Source organism: Argentina silus (assembly GCF_951799395.1).
Source record: "Argentina silus genome assembly, chromosome: 3".
NCBI lineage: Eukaryota > Metazoa > Chordata > Actinopteri > Argentiniformes > Argentinidae > Argentina > Argentina silus.
The window spans coordinates 4,203,595-4,223,731 of record NC_139657.1 but is presented as its reverse complement, the minus strand read 5'-3'; the positions used below and the strand labels follow the sequence as shown (position 1 = coordinate 4,223,731).

The 20,137-nt window shown below is 43.4% G+C and overlaps 2 protein-coding genes across 2 annotated transcripts; both read left to right on the top strand.

The window, feature by feature from the left end:
• Positions 1–1,597: 1,597 nt before the first annotated feature.
• Positions 1,598–13,804, top strand: LOC310801614 (protein mono-ADP-ribosyltransferase PARP6-like; the record flags this gene model as incomplete). Its single annotated transcript, XM_083665680.1, has 23 exons — positions 1,598–1,617; positions 4,969–5,032; positions 6,550–6,627; positions 7,407–7,501; positions 7,773–7,833; positions 8,046–8,136; positions 8,357–8,423; positions 8,777–8,926; positions 9,297–9,438; positions 9,649–9,780; positions 10,209–10,304; positions 10,433–10,525; positions 10,757–10,882; positions 10,972–11,037; positions 11,176–11,243; positions 11,366–11,414; positions 11,730–11,842; positions 12,105–12,177; positions 12,297–12,366; positions 12,525–12,604; positions 12,689–12,752; positions 13,176–13,260; positions 13,708–13,804. 23 exons carry the CDS (start codon positions 1,598–1,600, stop codon positions 13,802–13,804), a joined length of 1,980 nt encoding a protein of 659 aa, XP_083521806.1.
• A 3,461-nt stretch (positions 13,805–17,265) lies between these two features.
• LOC310801613 (ribonuclease P protein subunit p25-like protein) lies at positions 17,266–17,901 on the top strand (the record flags this gene model as incomplete). The annotated part of the gene is made up of 1 exon (XM_083665679.1): positions 17,266–17,901. The coding sequence occupies one exon, from the start codon at positions 17,266–17,268 to the stop codon at positions 17,899–17,901; it is 636 nt and encodes a 211-aa protein (XP_083521805.1).
• Between the last annotated feature and the right edge of the window lie 2,236 nt (positions 17,902–20,137).

Sequence of the window (20,137 nt, the reverse complement as noted above, 5' to 3'; positions counted from 1 at the left end):
TACTATGGTACTGTATCTAGGCCTAGTGTAAACTTTATGGCAAAACACCGTCTTAGACACGGTTTTGATATTGGCTGGTAATTACTTGTGTGTACATTACATAGCAAATGTCTGTATTATGATTTGATGACCTTATTTAAGTGTCTTACACCTTTCATTGTCCCCAGCCCATATGGCCTCATAAAACACTGTCAACATACACTGTACATTTAGTGAGAATAGATATATATTCTATATTGATATATTCAGTATATAACTATACTTTTGCAAAGAAAGAAAGAAAAGCCTACATCCATATTCCAGCCACATGCATATAAATATAACTTCATAAACAATTTTATCCAAGCAAATTAGAATCACAATAGAAAACAAAACAAATAAATTTAAATAAAGCAAGATTAAAGCAAGCAACAATAAATAAACAACAACAAAAAGAAACAACTTACACACACATCATATTTTGCCTTTGATTCCAGGCCTTCGAAATGTAATGTGAAGGAGCCAAGACTGCCCAAATCGCCATTCAAGCTTCTTTCATCTCCTAATCAAAATAAATCAAGCTTCCTTTGAAACACTATATTATAGAGCTGAGCTCTCATGTCATCAGATAACATGCAATTAAATATAGCTCCTAAAGACCTCTTCATCCCCACTACCCCCCGTACAAGTTCATTAATACATTTAGCAATTAATACATTTAATTAAATTAATTACTATATATATAGTAATTAATACATTTAATTAATTAATATTAATACATTTATGGCATTTAGCAGATGCCTTTATCCAAAGCTAAGAGGCAAAGCATGTAATTTACAACAAATTCTAAAAGTACTTTGCATACAAATTTATTCCTTCAGGATATTAAAACCATCATTACAAGCTGTTTTATATGCCACACTTATACCATATCATCAAAATGTCTTATTTGAATACATAATCTAAATGTTATCAGTTACACCAGGCAGATAAGATTCACAGGAACTCTTTAAATCAGTATCACACATAAACTGATACTTCTGAAGTGCTTGAGCAGACTCCAACTCTAAAAATAGACACACTGTATGTAAGCTCAATGGCTCCAGCAGTGCTGGATGGTTTCTACATGAGGGTAAGTGTATACGTTCTAAGTGTCCATTGGACATACATCAATCCTGACCACTGGAAAGGCTATACTGCAGCAGGTCATTGGGTATCCCATCTACATGTCAAAGGCTAAACGTCCTCAGCTGTTCCCGCTTAAAATACATCATACAGGTGATACTAAGGATATGTAGGGCAACTGCCAATATGCCTACATTTCATACCTACTGTAACTTCATGTATGACTTCATTTATTGTACATAATACAGGTGATACTAAGAATATGTAGGTCAACTGCCAATATGCCTTAATTTCACACTTCACTTATTGTAGAGTTCTGGTGCATAATTCAGTTATAAGTGCATAAGTGCATATGCATCCTCACATCAGGTAGATTCGATTGCAGTTGCTCGATTCACAGATTGAATGTCAGTTGACCATGTCAGTTGATGAAAGATACATTCTCAGAATGGATTCCAGTTCGCTCAATTTAAAGATTGAATGTCAGTTGACCATGGCGGTTGACCCAGGACGGTAACATCCTGGGAAGGAGTTGAAGAGAAGATGAGAAGGGTCTAAAGAGCCAATAGGGAGCTGGGGATAATTAAGTATCCATGCTGTGATGGGCGGTCATGTTGGGAATTCTGCCACAAGTTAACAGGCCTTACTCTGCAACAAGTGCCCAACAGCAAATTAAACAAGATACAATTACCCATTTGAGAGTCAGCTCGAATCCAAAAGCTTTGTGCATACATATGGTACTCATTTTTTTTTCCATAGACTGCGCTCCACTTTGAAAGATTAGCTGCAAATGCATTTCTTCTTATGCGACTCTGCATGTAAGGGACATGCAAGAGACACTGAAGACAGACACAGAACGTTTTGTGCATGAAAAGATGTGAAACATCTCATGTGCATAAAAAGATTGAAACATACAATATTGAAATGATTGAAACATACAGACATGTTTGTTTAAGGAACAGTCTGTGTATTTCTAATGAAAACATGACCAAAGGGTCAAATACATATATGGTCGCCAAGCCATGCTCAGCAGGTATATTTTAAGATTAGGAGTCACAAAGCTACCACACATGGACTGCAAGGGGGATTCCATTTGACATGTGTGAGAGTAAGCACATACAGTCCTGTGCCATAAGTGTATAGACTTACAGGACTCGGTGCCATTCCTGGTGTCTCCCATGGTAGTAAAGGCATGTGTACTGTGAACATTTGTACTGTGTGTGTGTGTGTGTGTGTGTGTGTGTGTGTGTGTGTGTGTGTGTGTGTGTGTGTGTGTGTGTGTGTGTGTGTGTGTGTGTGTGTGTGTGTGTGTGTGTGTGTGTGGGAGGGTGGGTGTTTGGGTGTGGGAGGGTGGGTGTTTGGGTGTGGGTGGGTGTTCGATTCCCTGACTTCTCACTATTCCACATCTATTCCTGTATCGGTTTGTTAGCAGTGGCATATTTTGCATGTTTCTTGGTTGCCTCATTTTGGTCTCCTCTGTGAGTGCTTAGTGCAACACATTATCTTTACCCCCATGCCATATAGGAACACAAAAAAGTGTTTTTTCCCCCATATTGTAAAAGAGCGTAACCTAGATGAATGTTCATATACGTACGGACTCTTTGATTCATCTTCGCTGTGCGCACAACGCACCCCGCCAAAAGGAGAAAAACAACAACAAAAATCATGTGACCAACTACCTCTGACCCGTACACACCTCCAGACAACCTGAAGCTCCACCTACCGCACATAGTTTCGTACGGTCGTACTCTCTCTCAGCGTGACCACAACCAGGACCTCCTCATAATCATACACAGGTGGTCAGCGTTTGCATGCTGTCATGTTGTCATGCTGATAACTATGTAACACAATGTTAATGCAATGTTGTTTTCAAAATGATGGTAATTACTGCATAGGTGGCAACTTCTGGCAACTTCATGCAGAGTGTGACCTAAAGGGTACAGTAGCTCCCTCTGGTGGACAATAGATGGAAATGTTGCAGCTGCCAAACTGAGTCAGTTTGTCAGTTGTAACACTTCCATACAGTATGTTATCTGTATGTTGTTGTGGTCCGTTTGTCTTGTACATTAGTGTGTCCTACATTTACATGTATAGCATTTAGCAGACGCCTTTATCCAAAGCGACTTACGACAAATACATTTACAAGTACAAATACAAGTAAGTGAATCATCTATCCATCAGTCATCATAAGATAAAGTAATCAATGCTCTGACCAGGGGCCATAGGCGGCCACAATGCTAGAAGTAAAACATTTTATTTTTTTAAAAAGTGTAATTATTAACAGGAGAGAAACTTGTACAGGGGGGTAGTGGGGGTGAAGAGGTCTTTAGGAGCGACAGTTAAGATGTACCTGATGTGTCCTGTGTATCGGCCTGTAACGTTATGGTCTGAGAATGTTTCACCAGTCATCCACAATAGCTATGAACAGAAGTGGAGTACAGACAATTCTGCTACATTTAGCTACATTGGATTCCACGTCTCCAATGCCTCATCTGTCAGCCGTCGGTATATGGGCATCAAGGGAGGCTGGTGGGGGCAGAAATCGGAGGCTCATTGTCTCACAGGTTGTTCAATGTCCATACATGGTCTGATCCTCGAATCATACAATACCAACCACATGTTGTTCATCAATCATGTGAAAAAAAATGTCTAGAATTAGTCCAAGCCACGATGAAATGGCATTCATGTTGATATAGCTCACACAGCTACTGATGGATAAACATGACCGTGTGCTAAGTTTAGTACCCTGCTGGGAGAGACCTCTGCTGCACCCTGCAGTTGTCTAGGAGCAGTTGGTAACATAGAACATTCATGACCCTCCCTAAGACCATGCTGTAAGTACCAGTATCACAAGAGAACTATCCGATTCTATTCTCTGTTTTTTATTGCCATGACAACTGCTATCAGGTGGTAATTAATCAGGAACTTCGGCACACAACCAATCACACTCCCCCACACTCAAGTAAGTAGATTACACTGAGGAAGACGCTTGGTGATACAGTTGGAAGGCTGCCAGCTTGCCCAGATTGATGCGGTCCTCGATGTGTCTAATCTGGCCAGGCTTCAGAGCAGCAGGTGAGTGCTAACAGGGGTAAATGCTGATTAAGGTCACTCTGCTACAGACAGGGTGACTTCGGGAGAGTGGCAGATCCTTAAACATCATTTGGATTATTTGGTCTGTCTCGAAACTCAGACAGAAATACCTACAGACGCGTTTCATTCACTAATAACAATGAGGTCATGATAACGAAGTCTTTTGTAGTCTGATCGGTTGTGGGGAAGGCCTGTACTCGATGTTATTGCATCTAACTCCCAGCTCTATATTCAGTAGTTGAGGCACAAAATAAAAAAAATGTATTGACAATGTGGTGTGCCAACGTAGAGGGCCATCCCTTTTCAGATTAGGATAGTGTGTTACTAATCAGCTTTAACACGCCTTAGCATAGAGACTGCATCTGTCTCTCGACATGCATGTCCCCTCCCCCTCAAGCACCTCCTCCGCTTTATTTGGGAATTAATCCACAGTATATAGGTGCATAGGGAAACACAGGGACAGTTTGCAGAGCTTATGATTTGTGGCTTGTAACTAACTAAGACTTTCTTCAGGGTGAACGGGTCAAAGAGATCCCAATCAGGGGAGGCTGGTGGAGGTCGAAATCGGAGGACGGGCTGATACCATTCGTCATTCCAATCCATGCGTTACAATGAGCCCCGTCCTTCAATTTCTCCCTCCACCAGCCTCCCCTGATCCCCATATGGGTCAAAGTGATGCATTAGAGACGCAGTACGGCAGCTGAATATCCCCTGAAACCCATCTCCCTAACTCCCTTAACCCTCCCACCCTCTCCTCTCTCTGTGGATCAGGTTCAGCTCGTCAGCCTCGCCGCCTACGGCAGGTCTCCTGACCCTGGAGCAGAGCACTGAGCATGTCCGACTCTCCTGCTGTGTTTAACCAAACTAGCGTGGCAGAAAGGATCCGATGGTCAACAGACAAACACACAAACAGACAGTGAGCATATCTGAAGACACGGCCTTATATGGGATGCCTCCATACCAGTGACCTCACGCTACCTCCATTTTTTGGTGCCCTTTTTTTTTTTTTTTTTTTATTTCTACATTGAGGTTCTCACTTCTGTGTCAGAGACTCATGTGGGAAGTCCACGTTCACCTCTACCTTAAAAGGTAAGAACGGGAAAGTATTGTTGTGTTGTTAGTGGCAGTGTTTCTGCTTCTGTGAGGAGTGTTAAATTTCATAGTCTTTCAAGGGATTTCTTGATTACGGTCATGGGGCTGATTCCATATACTAATGTGATGTAACACTGCATGGGGACTACACCACCAGGTTGACTAACATACAGTGCAGGGACCAGTGCCGATCATTTATAAACTGAAGAAGGAACAGAAGAGGGATGTTACACATGTAAGATAACTGCTAGTGAACTAATGTACTAATGTAGTATATTATATCCTTGTGTTGCAGATGAGATTACCATGGCGGCAGCTATTAAGGTCATCTATCTGGATCACCACAGCCTATTGTTTTACTATGTCAATCACAACTGGAATGGATAGTATAGGCTGTTTGTTGACTCTTACTGAAGAAGTGCCAATAAACTGAGCCCATGGTGAGTCTGTACAGATGCTTTACAGTGTAATAAGGGTCCTCTGCCCACCCATCCCCTCTGCCTCTCTCTCCCTCTTCTATGTCTTGTCTATGTCTTCTGTGTTTCACTCATATTGTGTTAATGCTATGTACGATACTCTTTCTTTACATACAGTATGCTGTATTCCACTTATATTTTGTTAATGATATAATACTAATATATGCCATTTAGCTGACGCTTTTATCCAAAGCAACTTACATTGCAGTGAGTGCATACATTTTTCAGTATGGTCCCAGCGGGAATCAAACCCACAACCTTAGCGTTGTTAACGCCATGCTCTACCAACTGAGCCACAGAGGACCATGTTAATGCTACATACTACAGTATTTAGGGCAGGCCTACATATGTATACCATACAAGTCTGACAAGGCTCTCAGTGGCGTGTTTAGGAGTACTAACCTCATACAACAGCAGCTGACTAGCAAAGTATCCCCAATATGATATCTATCGAACACATGATAAGTCCACATTGGAAAACATTCGTTTTTACAGAGGATCTAGAGTATGTACTGTAAGTCTGTGTAGCCTGTCCTGGTGTAAGTCTATGTAGCCTGTTCTGGTGTAAGTCTATGTATCCTGTCCTGGTGTAAGTCTATGTAGCCTGTCCTGGTGTAAGTCTATGTATCCTGTCCTGGTGTAAGTCTATGTAGCCTGTCCTGATGTAACAGTCATCCTAGCTTATAGGTTGTTGTTGGCAGATGGGGTTGTGGATGAGGTAAACTGAGGCCGCTGCCTGGAAGAGATTTGGACTGACTGTCTTTTTCCGTTTCACCAACAACAGGACATCGAGTGCCAACCCTGGACTGACAACCAATCAGATGAGGACAGTGACCCGGAGGAGTTCCTATGCGGGATTGAAGTAAACATCCTTTTCATTATCTCTCAGTGGTGCTTGGTGAAGAAGTGCAGCAATGGACTACACCACTTAGTCCTTCATTGTAGTTCCTATAGTTCCTAAGTACTGTATAATAGAGAACTAAAACAGCCTAGAACAGCCTAAAACAGCCTAGAACAGCCTAAAACAGCCTAACATTGTGTTACATAGTTATCAGCATGACTGATGTCTGGAGAGAGACTGCAAGTTGGATACATACTTCTGAAATGTCCCATTAGAATACACGTTTTTACTTCAACATAAATATTGTTGTTCGTCGCTTTGGATAAAGGCGTCTGCTAAATGCCATGAATGTAAAATGTAAATGTATAAATAATAATCCCCCCTTCTCTTGGGTTGGACATGGCTCGTGTCTCTCTGGCCTTGCTTCTCACATACTGTATGGGGATTAGGAAGGCAAGGCCACCATATGGCAGAAGCCCCACATGGCAGCTGATCCGGTTGTCCCTTAACTCAGCTCAGAGAAAAGCTCCATACTCACGACACAAAGTTGAAACGCTCAATGAGCCATGAGTCAGTCTCAATGAGCCATGAGTCAGTCTCAATGAGTCAACTGCACTCAATGCCGTGCTGCTGAACCTATCAGAGACATGCACAAGGGGGGGGGGACCATGCCCCTTTGCCCTGACACTCACAAAGTGCCCCCCCCCCCCCACACACACACATCCGACGTGTGTGTGTGTGTGTGTATGTGTGTGTGTGTGTGTGTGTGTGTGTGTGTGTGTGTGCGTGTGTGTGTCTAGGAGAGTTGTGCTGCAGATGTTTACCGCCACCCTCAGCTGGACACTGATATAGAATCAGTGAGGGCCATCTACACTGACACGGCTGTCTCCGCCAGGTACAACCATACAGCCGTACACGTGTGTTTGATACCATTCCTCATTCCGTTCCATGCATTACAATGAGCCCGTCCTCTGATTTCTGCTGGAGACCAGCCTCCACCGAGTCACACAGAACACTGCTCTTGTTACATAGAAAGTAGGAATGTTTTTAAAAAAACAACAACTAATGGCTGAATGAAATCTCCTCTTACTCTTAAGCCTGTCTTGTTGCCATTGAATGCACCCTAAAGTCATCAAGCTCTCTTTCTCTGCTTTCTCCCTCTCCAGGGAGTATGGGACTATTGACGATGTGGACATCGATATGCAAATCAACGTCAGCTTTCTGGATGTACGTTACCTGTCTGTGCATACGCTACAAGGCGAGGCCACTGGCCTCCTTGGGTTTAGCCCTCGAAGACATTTATTTTTATGTCCCTGAGGGTTCTGGATCTCTTCCCACATCAGTGACACTATAATTGGGCACGTTAACTCACTATAATTGGGCACGTTAACTCACTATAATTGGGCACGTTAACTCACTATAATTGGGCTTGTCCACAGGAGGACGTGGCCAGGGCCTGGAAGATTATCCCAACGGAACCCATTATTGTCCGCCTGCGCTGCTCTCTATCCAACTACCTGGATGGCCCTGGTGAGCATCACAACAGCTTCTGTGTGTGTGTGTGTGTGTGTGTGTGTGTGTGTGTGCGTGCATGCATCGTGAGTGAGTGATGTGTGATTGTTTATCTGACTGTAATGTATATTCCTTTATTAACTGTAATGTATATTCCTTTATTAACTGTAATGTATATTCCTTTATTAACTCTAATGTATATTCCTTTATTAACTGTAATGTATCCTCCTCTCCACAGCACCCTCTGTGGAGGTGTTCCAACCCTCCAACAGAGATGGGTTCAGCCTGGGACTACAGCTGCAGAAGTGAGCATAACCACTTTGAGCTCCCAATCACAAAACAATACTAGATCTCACTAAAAAATAATGCAAAGTTACTTTGGTTCAAAGTGTTGGAGAGTCAACTTATACTATGCAGAATGTATAAAGCTATAATGTATAATGTAAAGCTAGATGGATGGTGAATGATGGCATAGCAGTAAAATAATATAATATAATACAATGTAATATAATATAATATAATACAATGTAATATAATATATGCCATTTAGCTGATGCTTTTATCCAAAGCGACTTCCATTGCAATGAGTGCATAAATGTTTCAGCAAGTATGGTCCCAGCAGGAAGACTAACCCATTGCTCCTCCTTCTTCTCCTCAGGGTCCTCAGCATGTTTGTGGCCCAGCAGTGGAAGGATCTCACTAATGAAACCATCACAGTCCAGCTGAAGACCAGACACAGCTGGTTCAGGACAGGAGGGACCATTAAGAGGTTCCGGGCTAGACTCAGCGTCCTCTCGCCCATGTCCAAGTACTGCACACTCATTCTTACTCCACCATCTTACCTCTACATTTACATTTCATTGACATTTTTGACATTTGGCACACGCTTTTATCCAAAGCGACTTACAACCTCAACCTCAACCTCAACCTCAACCTCAACCTCGACTTACCACAACCTCTAGTTGTGGTAGTTTCATACCGTAACAGGGGAGGCTGGTGGAGGCAGGAAACAGAGGACGGGCTCATTGTAAGACGTGTTTGATACCATTCCTCATTCCATTCCGTGCATTACAATTAGCCCGTCCTCCGATTTCTACCTCCACCAGCCTCCCCTGTTTTATAAATCTTCTGTTTGGGGTGTCATCGCAGTCTCTGTCCCCTCTCTCCGTCCCCTACAGGCCCAGCAGCCTCCAGGACCCTGCTCTGAAGGGGAAGCTGGCTGTGTCGGAACTGAAAGTGAACCGGCTAATGAATCGCACGATGTCCTACACCATCAAAAACCCCAAAGGAGAGCTCTTCACTTACACACCCAACGGCAAGGTAAGACCCCCCCGTCCCCCCCGTCCCCCCCCAGCTCTAATCAATGGCATGCAGTAGGATTAAAAAAACCGGTTACATAATGTCGATAAATCGTTTCAGTTGGTTGAACCCTGGCTGGCCCAATTGTAGCCTCTTGTTAACAGCCATTAATAGCTTGTTAATGAGCTATTTCATCCATGTGACATGCTTTGCTCTCTGCTCTCCCCACAGAGGGTGGTGGTTTCAGCAGTCAAGTCCCCAGCGCAGATCACCACCAAACAGCTGATAGAACTGCTCTTCTCCTCCCAGGCCATGGGGCACTGCAAGACCATACCCACCCTGCAGCATGGGTTCTTGGTGCAGGTAACCAAAGAATTCCGTAACACTCAAGTGTTTTATGTGGTATTTACCTAGCAACAGTACTTTGATAGGCTAAGAAATGAAGCGTCATCATTTATGCATTTTTCGTGAATAAAGCCACCCACTCTGGAATGTTGACAATTTGGGCGACTTTATTCACCCTCGGCACAAAATGAGTGAACGTAATTAGGTGTACTGTATAATACAACGTATGTACGTATAATACAACCTTCTCTGCAAGTCAGTTTGTTATTGTTGCTGTTTATGGGTGTTTATTCCATGTACTATTCTCAGTGGAGGCTGGTGGAGGTAGAAATTGGTGGACAGCCTCATTGTAATGCATGGGATAGAATTCATTCCATGCATTACAATGAGGATGTCCTTCAACTACAGTAAGCACAGTTCATTCACGGAGTCCTCTCTCCATGCAGATCATGAAATATGCAGAACAGAGGATCCCCACGCTGAATGAGTACTGTGTGGTCTGTGACGAGAGGCACGTCTTCCAGAACGGCTCCATGTTGAAGGTATGCCTGGCAAGATTCTATGTTGCGTTGAATGAATGAGCTTTTATGAAAATATGATCATCGTTTTGCACTGTCTCTGTATGCGTGTGTGTGTGTGTGTGTGTGTGTGTGTGTGTGTGTGTGCGCAGCCAGCAGTTTGCACCAGGGAGTTGTGTGTGTTCTCCTTTTACACCCTGGGTGTGATGTCTGAAGCTGCAGAAGAGGTGGCCACTGGAGCAGAGGTAACACACACACACACACACACACAAACACACACACACACCAGGGGAGGCTGGAGGAGGTAGAAATCGGAGGACCGATTTGATAACATTCCTTATTCCATTCCAGGTATTACAATGAGCCCGTCTTCCGGCCTCCACTGACACACACACACACACACACACACACACACACACACACACACACACACACACACACACACACAATTACAACAGACCATCTCTGCTCTGCAGGTAGTGGACTTGTTGGTGGCCATGTGCAGAGCTGCCCTTGAATCTTCACGGAAGAGCATCATCTTTGAACCATACCCCTCTGTTGTTGATCCCTTCAACCCCAGAACTCTAGCCTTCAATCCCAAGGTACTGAACTAGTTTGACTTTGTTAAAAATGCACAGAACCTCTGCCTATTGACTTTCAAGTAATATACAGTATATGTTTCCTGTCACAGAGTAAAAGCTTCGAAAGACTGCAGAAAGCTTTGGACAGTGTCATGGCCATCCGGGAGATGACACAGGTGACTAATGTAAACAACTATTCATACATTATCCCAGTAAAACTGTGTTTAAAAAAAAAAAAAAAACATCTTGAGAGCAGGAACAATGAAACTCAACTAATTACTCTACTAATTACTAATATGGCAATGTACTTTCAGGGTCCATATTCTGAAATAAAGAAACAGATGGACAAGCGAGATCCTCTTGCTCACCCTTTGCTGCAATGGTGAGTGAAAGTCATTCATCAAACGCAGTGGTTTTGATGTGATATTACACATGTATCTGTGAGAATTTTTCCACACTGTACCCACATAAATTCTAAGATGTCAATTGCATGTTTGACTCCAGGATTATATCAAGCAACCGATCCCATATTGTCAAGCTTCCACAGAACAGGGTATGATGATACTGCTGTAACCCCTATTTCAGTAGCTAGTATCTGGTTAGATATCCTATTGTGGTTGGTTAGATATGGTTAGATATCCTATTGTGGTTGGTTAGATATGGTTAGATATCCTATTGTTGTTGGTTAGATATGGTTAGATATCCTATTGTTGTTGGTTAGATATGGTTAGATATCCTATACCTGTAGCTTCCCATTGTGCTCATTAATAGCATAGATGACTTGAGATGGCTTGGCATGATACTGCACATTGTCTTGACTCTCTCTCTCTCTCTCTCTCTCTCTCTCATTCTTTGTTCTGTACTGTAGCAACTCAAGTTCATGCACACACCGCATCAGTTCTTGCTGATCAGTAGCCCCCCAGCCAAAGAGGCTCGTTTCCAGACCGCCAGGAAGCTCTATGGCAGCACCTTTGCCTTCCAGTGAGTTAACCTCCAACATGCTTCCATGAACACACACGTGCACGCACACACACACACACACACACACACACACACACACACACACACACACACACACACACACACACACACACACACACACACACACACACGCGCACATACGCACACACGCATGCACGCACACACGCATGCACGCACACACGCACACACACACACACACACACACACACACACACACACACACATTCCACCCTCTCATCCTTGTCTCACCCCCTCTCTTTAGTGGTTCCCACATAGAGAACTGGCACTCTATTCTGAGGAATGGACTGGTCAACGCCTCATACACAAAGCTGCAGGTAGGCACAGCAGCTAGACACCCAAATTAACCTACATTACATTTATGCCATTTAGCAGACGCTCAGGCCCATTTACCCATCTAGTTGAAAAATCATAACATGGCTCTTTCCAATTCAAGCTACATGGAGCCGCGTATGGGAAGGGCATCTACCTGAGCCCCATCTCAAGCATATCATTTGGGTACTCAGGTAAGAACACTAACTAACTACCCATCAGTGATCAGTTCCAGATCTTCTCTATAATGTTCTTCCCTTTCAACTCCCAGTCCTCAGCACTGATCCTCCATTAAAACGCATCTGCACTTTGTTATGACCGTTTGTGTTTGTTACATGTGTTGCATGCTTAGGGATGGGTAAAGGACAACACCAAATGCCCACCAAAGAAGAGTTGCAAAAGTGCTACAACCGCGTGAACAAAATGCAACAGGTACTTTTTGCGTACTTGAACGTTACACAGCGGGGACATTTAATAAGAATTGTTCTGAATTAATATCCACCTCTGTTCTTTCAGGGACATCCAGGCCAATCCAGGTTTCTCCAGAGCAGGAATCTAAACTGCATTGCGCTTTGTGAAGGTAAATATGGTGACTCTCTCAAGGACATCTCATCAAGATAAACAGATGTCATTGTCTTGCATTCATAATGGAAGCTGAATATGCTAGGGTGGTTTATGTAATGCCCTGAAAGAAAACTGGACGTACTCCAAAATTGGTTGAACATACATATTTATTTTGACTTAATCCTAAAGTAACAAAAACAGAAAGCGAGCTGGGTCTTTTGTCAAATCCAAAGAAATATAAGTTTTATACCTATTTTGGAGTGCGTCCCGTTTTCTTTCATGACGTTTTGCTCTAAATTGAGGACCAAGCACCCTTGTAAGTAGCAATAAGAGAAGTCTAAGAGATTTTTTCTTCTGACAATGCAACCCAAAGACCTCATTCTATATCGGTTTATGTCCTGTAATATAGAAGGTGTTTACTACTCATTGGTTTCCTCAGTGATAACATCAAAGGATCTTCAGAAACATGACAACATCTGGGTGTGCCCGATATCAGACCACGTGTGCACGCGCTTCTTTTTTGTGTGAGTATGACGCAGCAGAGTACGTATGAGTCCCATCCACACCACAGTAGACCAGGTCAGATACACATTTACATTTACATTTACGGCATTTAGCAGACGCCTTTATCCAAAGCGACTTACAACGAATACATTTCTTTAAGTAAGTGAATCATCTATCCATCAGTCATCATAAGATGAAGTAATCAATGCTAGGACCAGGGGCCATAGGCAGTCACAATGCTAGAAGAAGGAATTTATATATTTTTTTTTTTACATTTCTATTATATATACAACCGTGTCCTGTCCGTATCTCTCTCTGGCCTTGTGTATATTTGTTGTATTCTTGTTACTATTGTCTTTTATTTGTTTTGTTTTTTTCCTGACTGCACTACACATTTCCCCTGGGGACAATGAAGATATTGATTGATTGATTGATTGATTGATTGATTGAGATCATCATTCTTTTAGGTATGAGAATGGACAGGTGGGAGATGCTTACATCAACACCGAGGATGCCGTGATCCAGGAGGAGATCATAGCAGTGATTGGGATTAAGCCTAGCTGAGCAGACGCACACATATGGAGAGGCTTCCTGGTTCTACTGGCCACGGAGAGGCTTCCTGGCTCTACTGGCCATGGAGAGGCTTCCTGGTTCTACTGGCCATGGAGAGGCGATCAAATGGACCACTGGGGACCTCTAAATACCGGACTCTTGGTAGAGCGAATTAAGATTTCAACCAGTTCCTCCTCCTCCTCCTCCTCCTCCTCCTCTCTCTGCATGTTCAGGCACTCCCCTCCCTTTTACAATTTCAGCAGATTTTCTTATGAGATATGCCTCAGAAAAGAGAGGAATTGTTATGGAGGATTGTTATGGTGATGAACTTTGACCTCCTAGGGGGCACCTAGACCCCCTCTCCTTTCCATGATTAGTTCCATGATGATTCCATGATGTCAGCTCATAGACATCACGTAGAATAGAATTGTCTCTCAACATTGCAGAGATTGAGAGGATTTGTATGTTATATTTTGCTTTGCATGCTGTTCATCATGTAACTGCCACTGAAAAAACTATTGGTTTGACTTGCCTTTAAAATCTGTCTTCCAGTTTGTATGTGGTTTGTTACAAAAGTTATCAATGTCCATAGCATGACAACTGTGTGTAATAATGTAAAACTTTTATAATCAGAATTTCTTATCATCATTTTTTTTTTTATTAAAGTTTGGCAGAACCTGTTGCTTTCGTTCAATCACTCAAAGTCCTCATAAGCTACTTAACTGTCTCTAGAACAGACCTAGCGTCTGTCCTATGTAGTGAACTGAGCCATTTCAGTGCATTGCCACAAGGTGGAGCTGCTTAGCACTTCTCTATAGCCTATTGGCTTTTCATTAACTGTGCCAGTATGCACTTCATAGAGGTCAGGGGAGGATGGTGGAGGCAGAAATCGGAGGACGGGCTAATTGTAATACATGGAATGGAATGAGGAGCGGTATCAAACATGTGTGTTTGTGTAAGCCAATGTCTAACAGAGTAAGATTAATATATAATAAGAATATTATATATAATAAGAATAATATATATTATTATATATTATTATGAATGAAAAGACCTTGATGCAAATACATAGGTGCAGTAAGTGTACTATACATGCAATACGTGACTCACTGACTGAACAGTGGTACAGCCAATGTCCACAAGGGGGCCTTACAGCTATGCCAGTCCTGGAGTGGGACATTTAGGTCGCATAGTGTTGGGTTAATCAGTTAATGGGTATTTGCTAGGTATTCATGAGCTACCTACTTGTCTTTCATGCATCTAAATACTGGATGTATATTGCTGGCGCAGCACGCGTGCTTCTGTCTGTGTGTGTGTGTGTGTGCGTGTGCATGTGCACATGTGCATGTATGTGTGTGTGTGTGTGTGTGTGTGTGTGTGTGTGTGTGTGTGTGTGTGTGCATGTGCATCTGCGTGTGAGTGTGTGTGCGTCTGCGTGTATGCCTGCGTGTGTGTGTGTGTGTGTCTCCCCAGGGACTGAATCTCAGCACTCAGTGACTGAGGACTGGCTGTGCATATTCTGTGAGGCAGAAATGCAACATTATAACAGTGCACTGGCTCCATATGAGCCCCACAGCACAGCTGCACCTCTGACGACCATTTCATACTCATACCGTTTCATCCTCAGACTCAGAGTTAAACCAAAGAGTCTGGAATCGAATATCATCATAAAACAGTGCTTATAATGTTATCATGCAGTCTTTTTTTGTGTGAGTTTGGAGCAGCAGACAACATTACCACAGTCTCTCAGAGTCCCGTCTACATATGAGTCCCATCCACACCACAGTAGACACCAACAGTCTCTCAGAGTCCCATCTACACATATGTGTCCCATCCACACCACAGTAGATAATAATAATATATGCCATTTAGCTGAAGCTTTTAGCTGAAGCTTTTATCCAAAGCGACTTACATTGCAGGGAGAGCATACATTTCAGTATATATGGTCCCAGCAGGAATCGAACCCACAACCTAAGCGTTGTTAGCGCCATGCTCTACCCACTGAGCCACAGAGGACCACTGTATCTGACCAGTTGACCAGGTCAGATACAACCATGTCCTGTCTGTATCTCTCTCTGGCCCTGTGTATATTTGTTGTAACAGTGCTTAGAATTTTATGATGCAGTAAATCCCCCCCTTTACTTGAAAAGTATTTCACCTGTGGAAATGACACCTACAAACTTACAAATGAAGCAGCCATGTGACCATCCTTTTCTAGGTCAGCACAGTAGGCTGGCAGGAGAACGTTTGAGTGTTGCCCCACTCTCAGGTGGCGTGACAGCCCTGAGGCGGACAATTAGTCAAAGACCATATGGCTCTCTCACAGTGTCAGAGGAAAGGGGTCCTATCCACAGGCTCGGTCAACTCTACCACAGCTTTGTCCGTTGGCATATAGAATCAGCAGATAGAGAAGAACAAACATGACATCGTCTTTGCCGCAAAATCTGTGGAAAATGGCTTCACAGAAGATTCGCAAATCTGTGGAAGAAGTTTCACAGAAGTTCTGTGATAACAGGATAAATTATCCCATATCACCCTATTCAAATTCCATGTAGTGTATAGTGTGTAAAAAATTACTGACACAGTATTATTCCTCATTTTTCCACAGCTGAGTTTTGATATAATCACATGCCTCATTTAATCATATTAGCCGAGGTTGAATCAGACATAAAATTCAAAACACACACACACACACACGAAACACACACACACACACACACACACACACACACACACACACACACACACACACACACAGAGTGAGAGAGTGTCACTGAGCCCTTAAAGGGTCAGCAAAATATCTCAGAAAAAGAACACACAGTCTGCTGATAAAGAATGTTAACCAAAGCATAAAATAGTGTGTGCCTTTAAAAGTGTCCTCCCCCTTTCCCTGAGTCTCTCCATCTCATAGGCATTGGTTGGCAGCTGTCCTCAGTGCTACTGTGTGGACCCAGAGTATGTTTACAGACAGCCTCAAGCATCAGTGGAAGCAAGGTGAGGGACATTCCCACACAGTCAAGTGGGTCAGAGAAGAAGAGAACAATTATGAAAACAAGAAGAGGCAGTTTCTGTACAATTTGAACTTCAGACCGTCTCAAACTTGATGGGCATTTTTCGTTCTTTCCCAAGGGTGTAAAAAGTTTGGAAAATGAAGGTGAGCAGCTTTATTTCATTCAAGATTTTTCTCTCAGTCTAAAAAAAACGGTTTTACAACCCATCAGACGTGATGAGGCTGACAATGTCAAGAGTTCAAATTCAAACATGGCAGTTGGTCTACCTTGAGTTCTGAAAAATCTTTCAGTACAACTGGAGCTGGTTGAAAATGTGTTCTAAATGTATGCCTCAGAAATAAGGAATATATACTGTACCGTCGTTGTCTGATGGAGCTCATGGGAACCTCTGGCACGACGTCCCTTCCCACCAGAGAGCCGTCAAACAGTGTCTCATCAGTCACTAAATACAATGTTGTAAGTATGGAACCCCCACAGTCTTCCTTACCCACCCCAGCACTGCCAACCTGTTCCTCATCTACCCAACCGGACCAGAACAGCTTCAGGAAAATAAGCAGCACAGAAGAACCGTGTCCCTGCCCAATTCCTGGACTCGCAGCGGACGTGCTTGAAATGCGAGTGAAGGAAGGAAGCAAGATCCGAAACCTCTTGGGATTTGTCATGGCTCGCTTGCAGGGAGGCGAGGGCGAGGGTCTAATGGGGCTGAGACAGGTGGTGTTTACAGGGTCAGGCAGGGGGGTCACAAAGACCATCACCTGTGCTGAGATCCTGAAACGTAAATTGGGGGGGCTGCACCAGCTTTCCAAGCTGCACTACAAGACAGTGAACGAGGTATGGGAGAATCTGGAACATGGAGTACCAAGGATGACTGTGCGTAAGACGGTCCCAGCCATCAGTGTCCTGCTCTCCAAAGACCCGCTGGACCCCCATGAGCCTGGATACCAGCCCCCAGAGACCCTCAACGAGGGCGGGGAGGGAAGAGGACAAGCTACCCTGGCTGCTGGGAGGGCACCCCACAGTCCCTGCTCACAGTGCATGCTGCCTAATGCCAAGAGGGTCTGTCTGGGGGACCGGCTCCTCTCCAGCCCCTCGACATGACTGAACTTTTATCCAACTTTTATCCAACTTTTATCAAGCCTTGCATCGGCCTGCTCTTCCACAGAGTAGAAGAGGCTTTTTAAAAAAAAATAATAATAATAATTGTTCATCTTTCTTTTTTGAACAGACATGATTCATACAGTATAATTCCTCAACATGACATTTACAAACAATGGATAATATAGTACTGTGTTAGATTTTGGTTAATTGGTTAAGGTTTCATAATTTATTGTTCAGGTTTAAATAATAAATTGTCCAATACTTTCAAACTCTGTAGAATGTCTCCCACTCCTATCCACCCAAGGTGAGAGCAAAGAGTGCCACACCTGAAGGCAACTCTGAAATCACAATAGCTGACACTCAAAAGCAATCAAGGGAAAAGGTTCCACTTACAGTACAGGGGTTAAATTGGGCCGGAGCCGATACATATGGCGAAGCGGAGCTGAGATCCGGCAATTCCACTGACCATTAGTTTAACATTATGGATAAAGCAGGGCTCTATTTCCTTTCATCTAACCTATAGACGTACCCCTGTGTTGCAATCGATCAGTCCGTTTTTTGTTTCTGCACACACGCTCAACTTTCGCGCGGTGGCTGCAGCAGCTCGTGCATTCATGCGTGCAGAGTAGACCCTGTATCCAAACGAGCGCGCGCAAGGAGGCAAGAGGCTGAGGCAGAATCAAGACACAGTGCATTCGGAAAGTATTCGGACCCCTTAACTTTTTCCACATTTTGTTATGTTACATATTATGTTACCTTATTCTAAAATGGATTCAATTCATTTTTCCCCTCATCAATCTACACACAATACCCGCTAATGACAAAGCGAAAACAGGTTTTTAGAAATGTTTGCTAATTTATTAAAAAATAAAAACCTGAAATATGACATTTACATAAGTATTCAGACCCTTTGCTATGACACTCGAAATTGAGCTCAGGTGCATCCTGTTTCCATTGATCATCCTTGAGATGTTTCTACGCCTTGGTTGGAGTCCACCTGTGGTAAATTCAATTGATTGGACATGATTTGGAAGGCACACACCTGTCTATATAAGGTCCCACAGTTCACAGTGCATGTCAGAGCAAAAACCAGACCATGAGGTTGACTGCCAAGACAGGATTGTGTTGAGGCACAGATCTAGGGAAAGGTACAAAAAACTTTCTGCAGTATTGAAGGTCCCCAAGAACACAGTAGCCTCCATCATTCTTAAATGGAAGAAGTTTGGAACTCTTCCTAGAGCTGGCCGCCCGGCCAAACTGAGCAATAGGGGGAGAAGGGCCATCGTCAGGGAGGTGACCAAGAACCCAATGGTCACTCTGACAGAGCTCCAGAGTCCTTCTGTGGAGATGGGAGGACCTTCCCGAAGGACAACCATCTCTGCAGCACTCCACCAATCAGGCCTTTATGGTAGAGTGGCCAGACGGAAGCCACTCCTCAAAGCACATGACAGCCCGCTTGGAGTTTGCCAAAAGGCAGAAAATGACTCTCAGACCATGAGAAACAAGATTTTCTGGTCTGATGAAACCAAGACTGAACTCTTTGGCCTAAATGCCAAGCGTCATGTCTGGAGGAAACCAGGCACTGCTCATCACCTGGCCAATACCATCCCTACAGTGAAGCATGGTGGTGGCAGCATCATGCTGTGGGGATGTTTTTCAGCGGCAGGGACTGGGAGACTAGTCAGGATCGAGGGAAAGATGAACGGAGCAAAGTATAGAGAGATCTTTGATAAAAACCTGCTGCAGAGTGCTCAGGACCTCAGACTGGGGCGAAGGTTCACCTTCCAACAGGACAATGACCCTAAGCACACAGCCAAGACAACGCAGGAGTGGCTTCGGGACAAGTCTCTGAATGTCCTTGAGTGACCCAGCCAGAGTGACAGTGAGGATAGTTTAGTAGCTTAAACTCCAACAATATTTTATAAATATAATCATCTATCTTACATAAACAGCTTACATTTGGGTGGATCATGTGCAGCATGTTCTGTATCAAAGATGAAATGTTCAAACTGTGACTGCAATTATTAATAAAAAAGTAAATTAACCTTAGTTGGTCCACCTTTACAGAGGTGTGGTCCAACAAAGTATACTAGAAAATGGGTGTTAACAAGAAGGTCAGCTGATCACACAGCATGCAGAGAAAGAAGTAATGTTGACTGCAGCTCATCATATGAGCCTATCTGAGAACTATTGAGCTAACACAAAGGGTTGGAAACTGCGTAGCCTATCTGTGTCT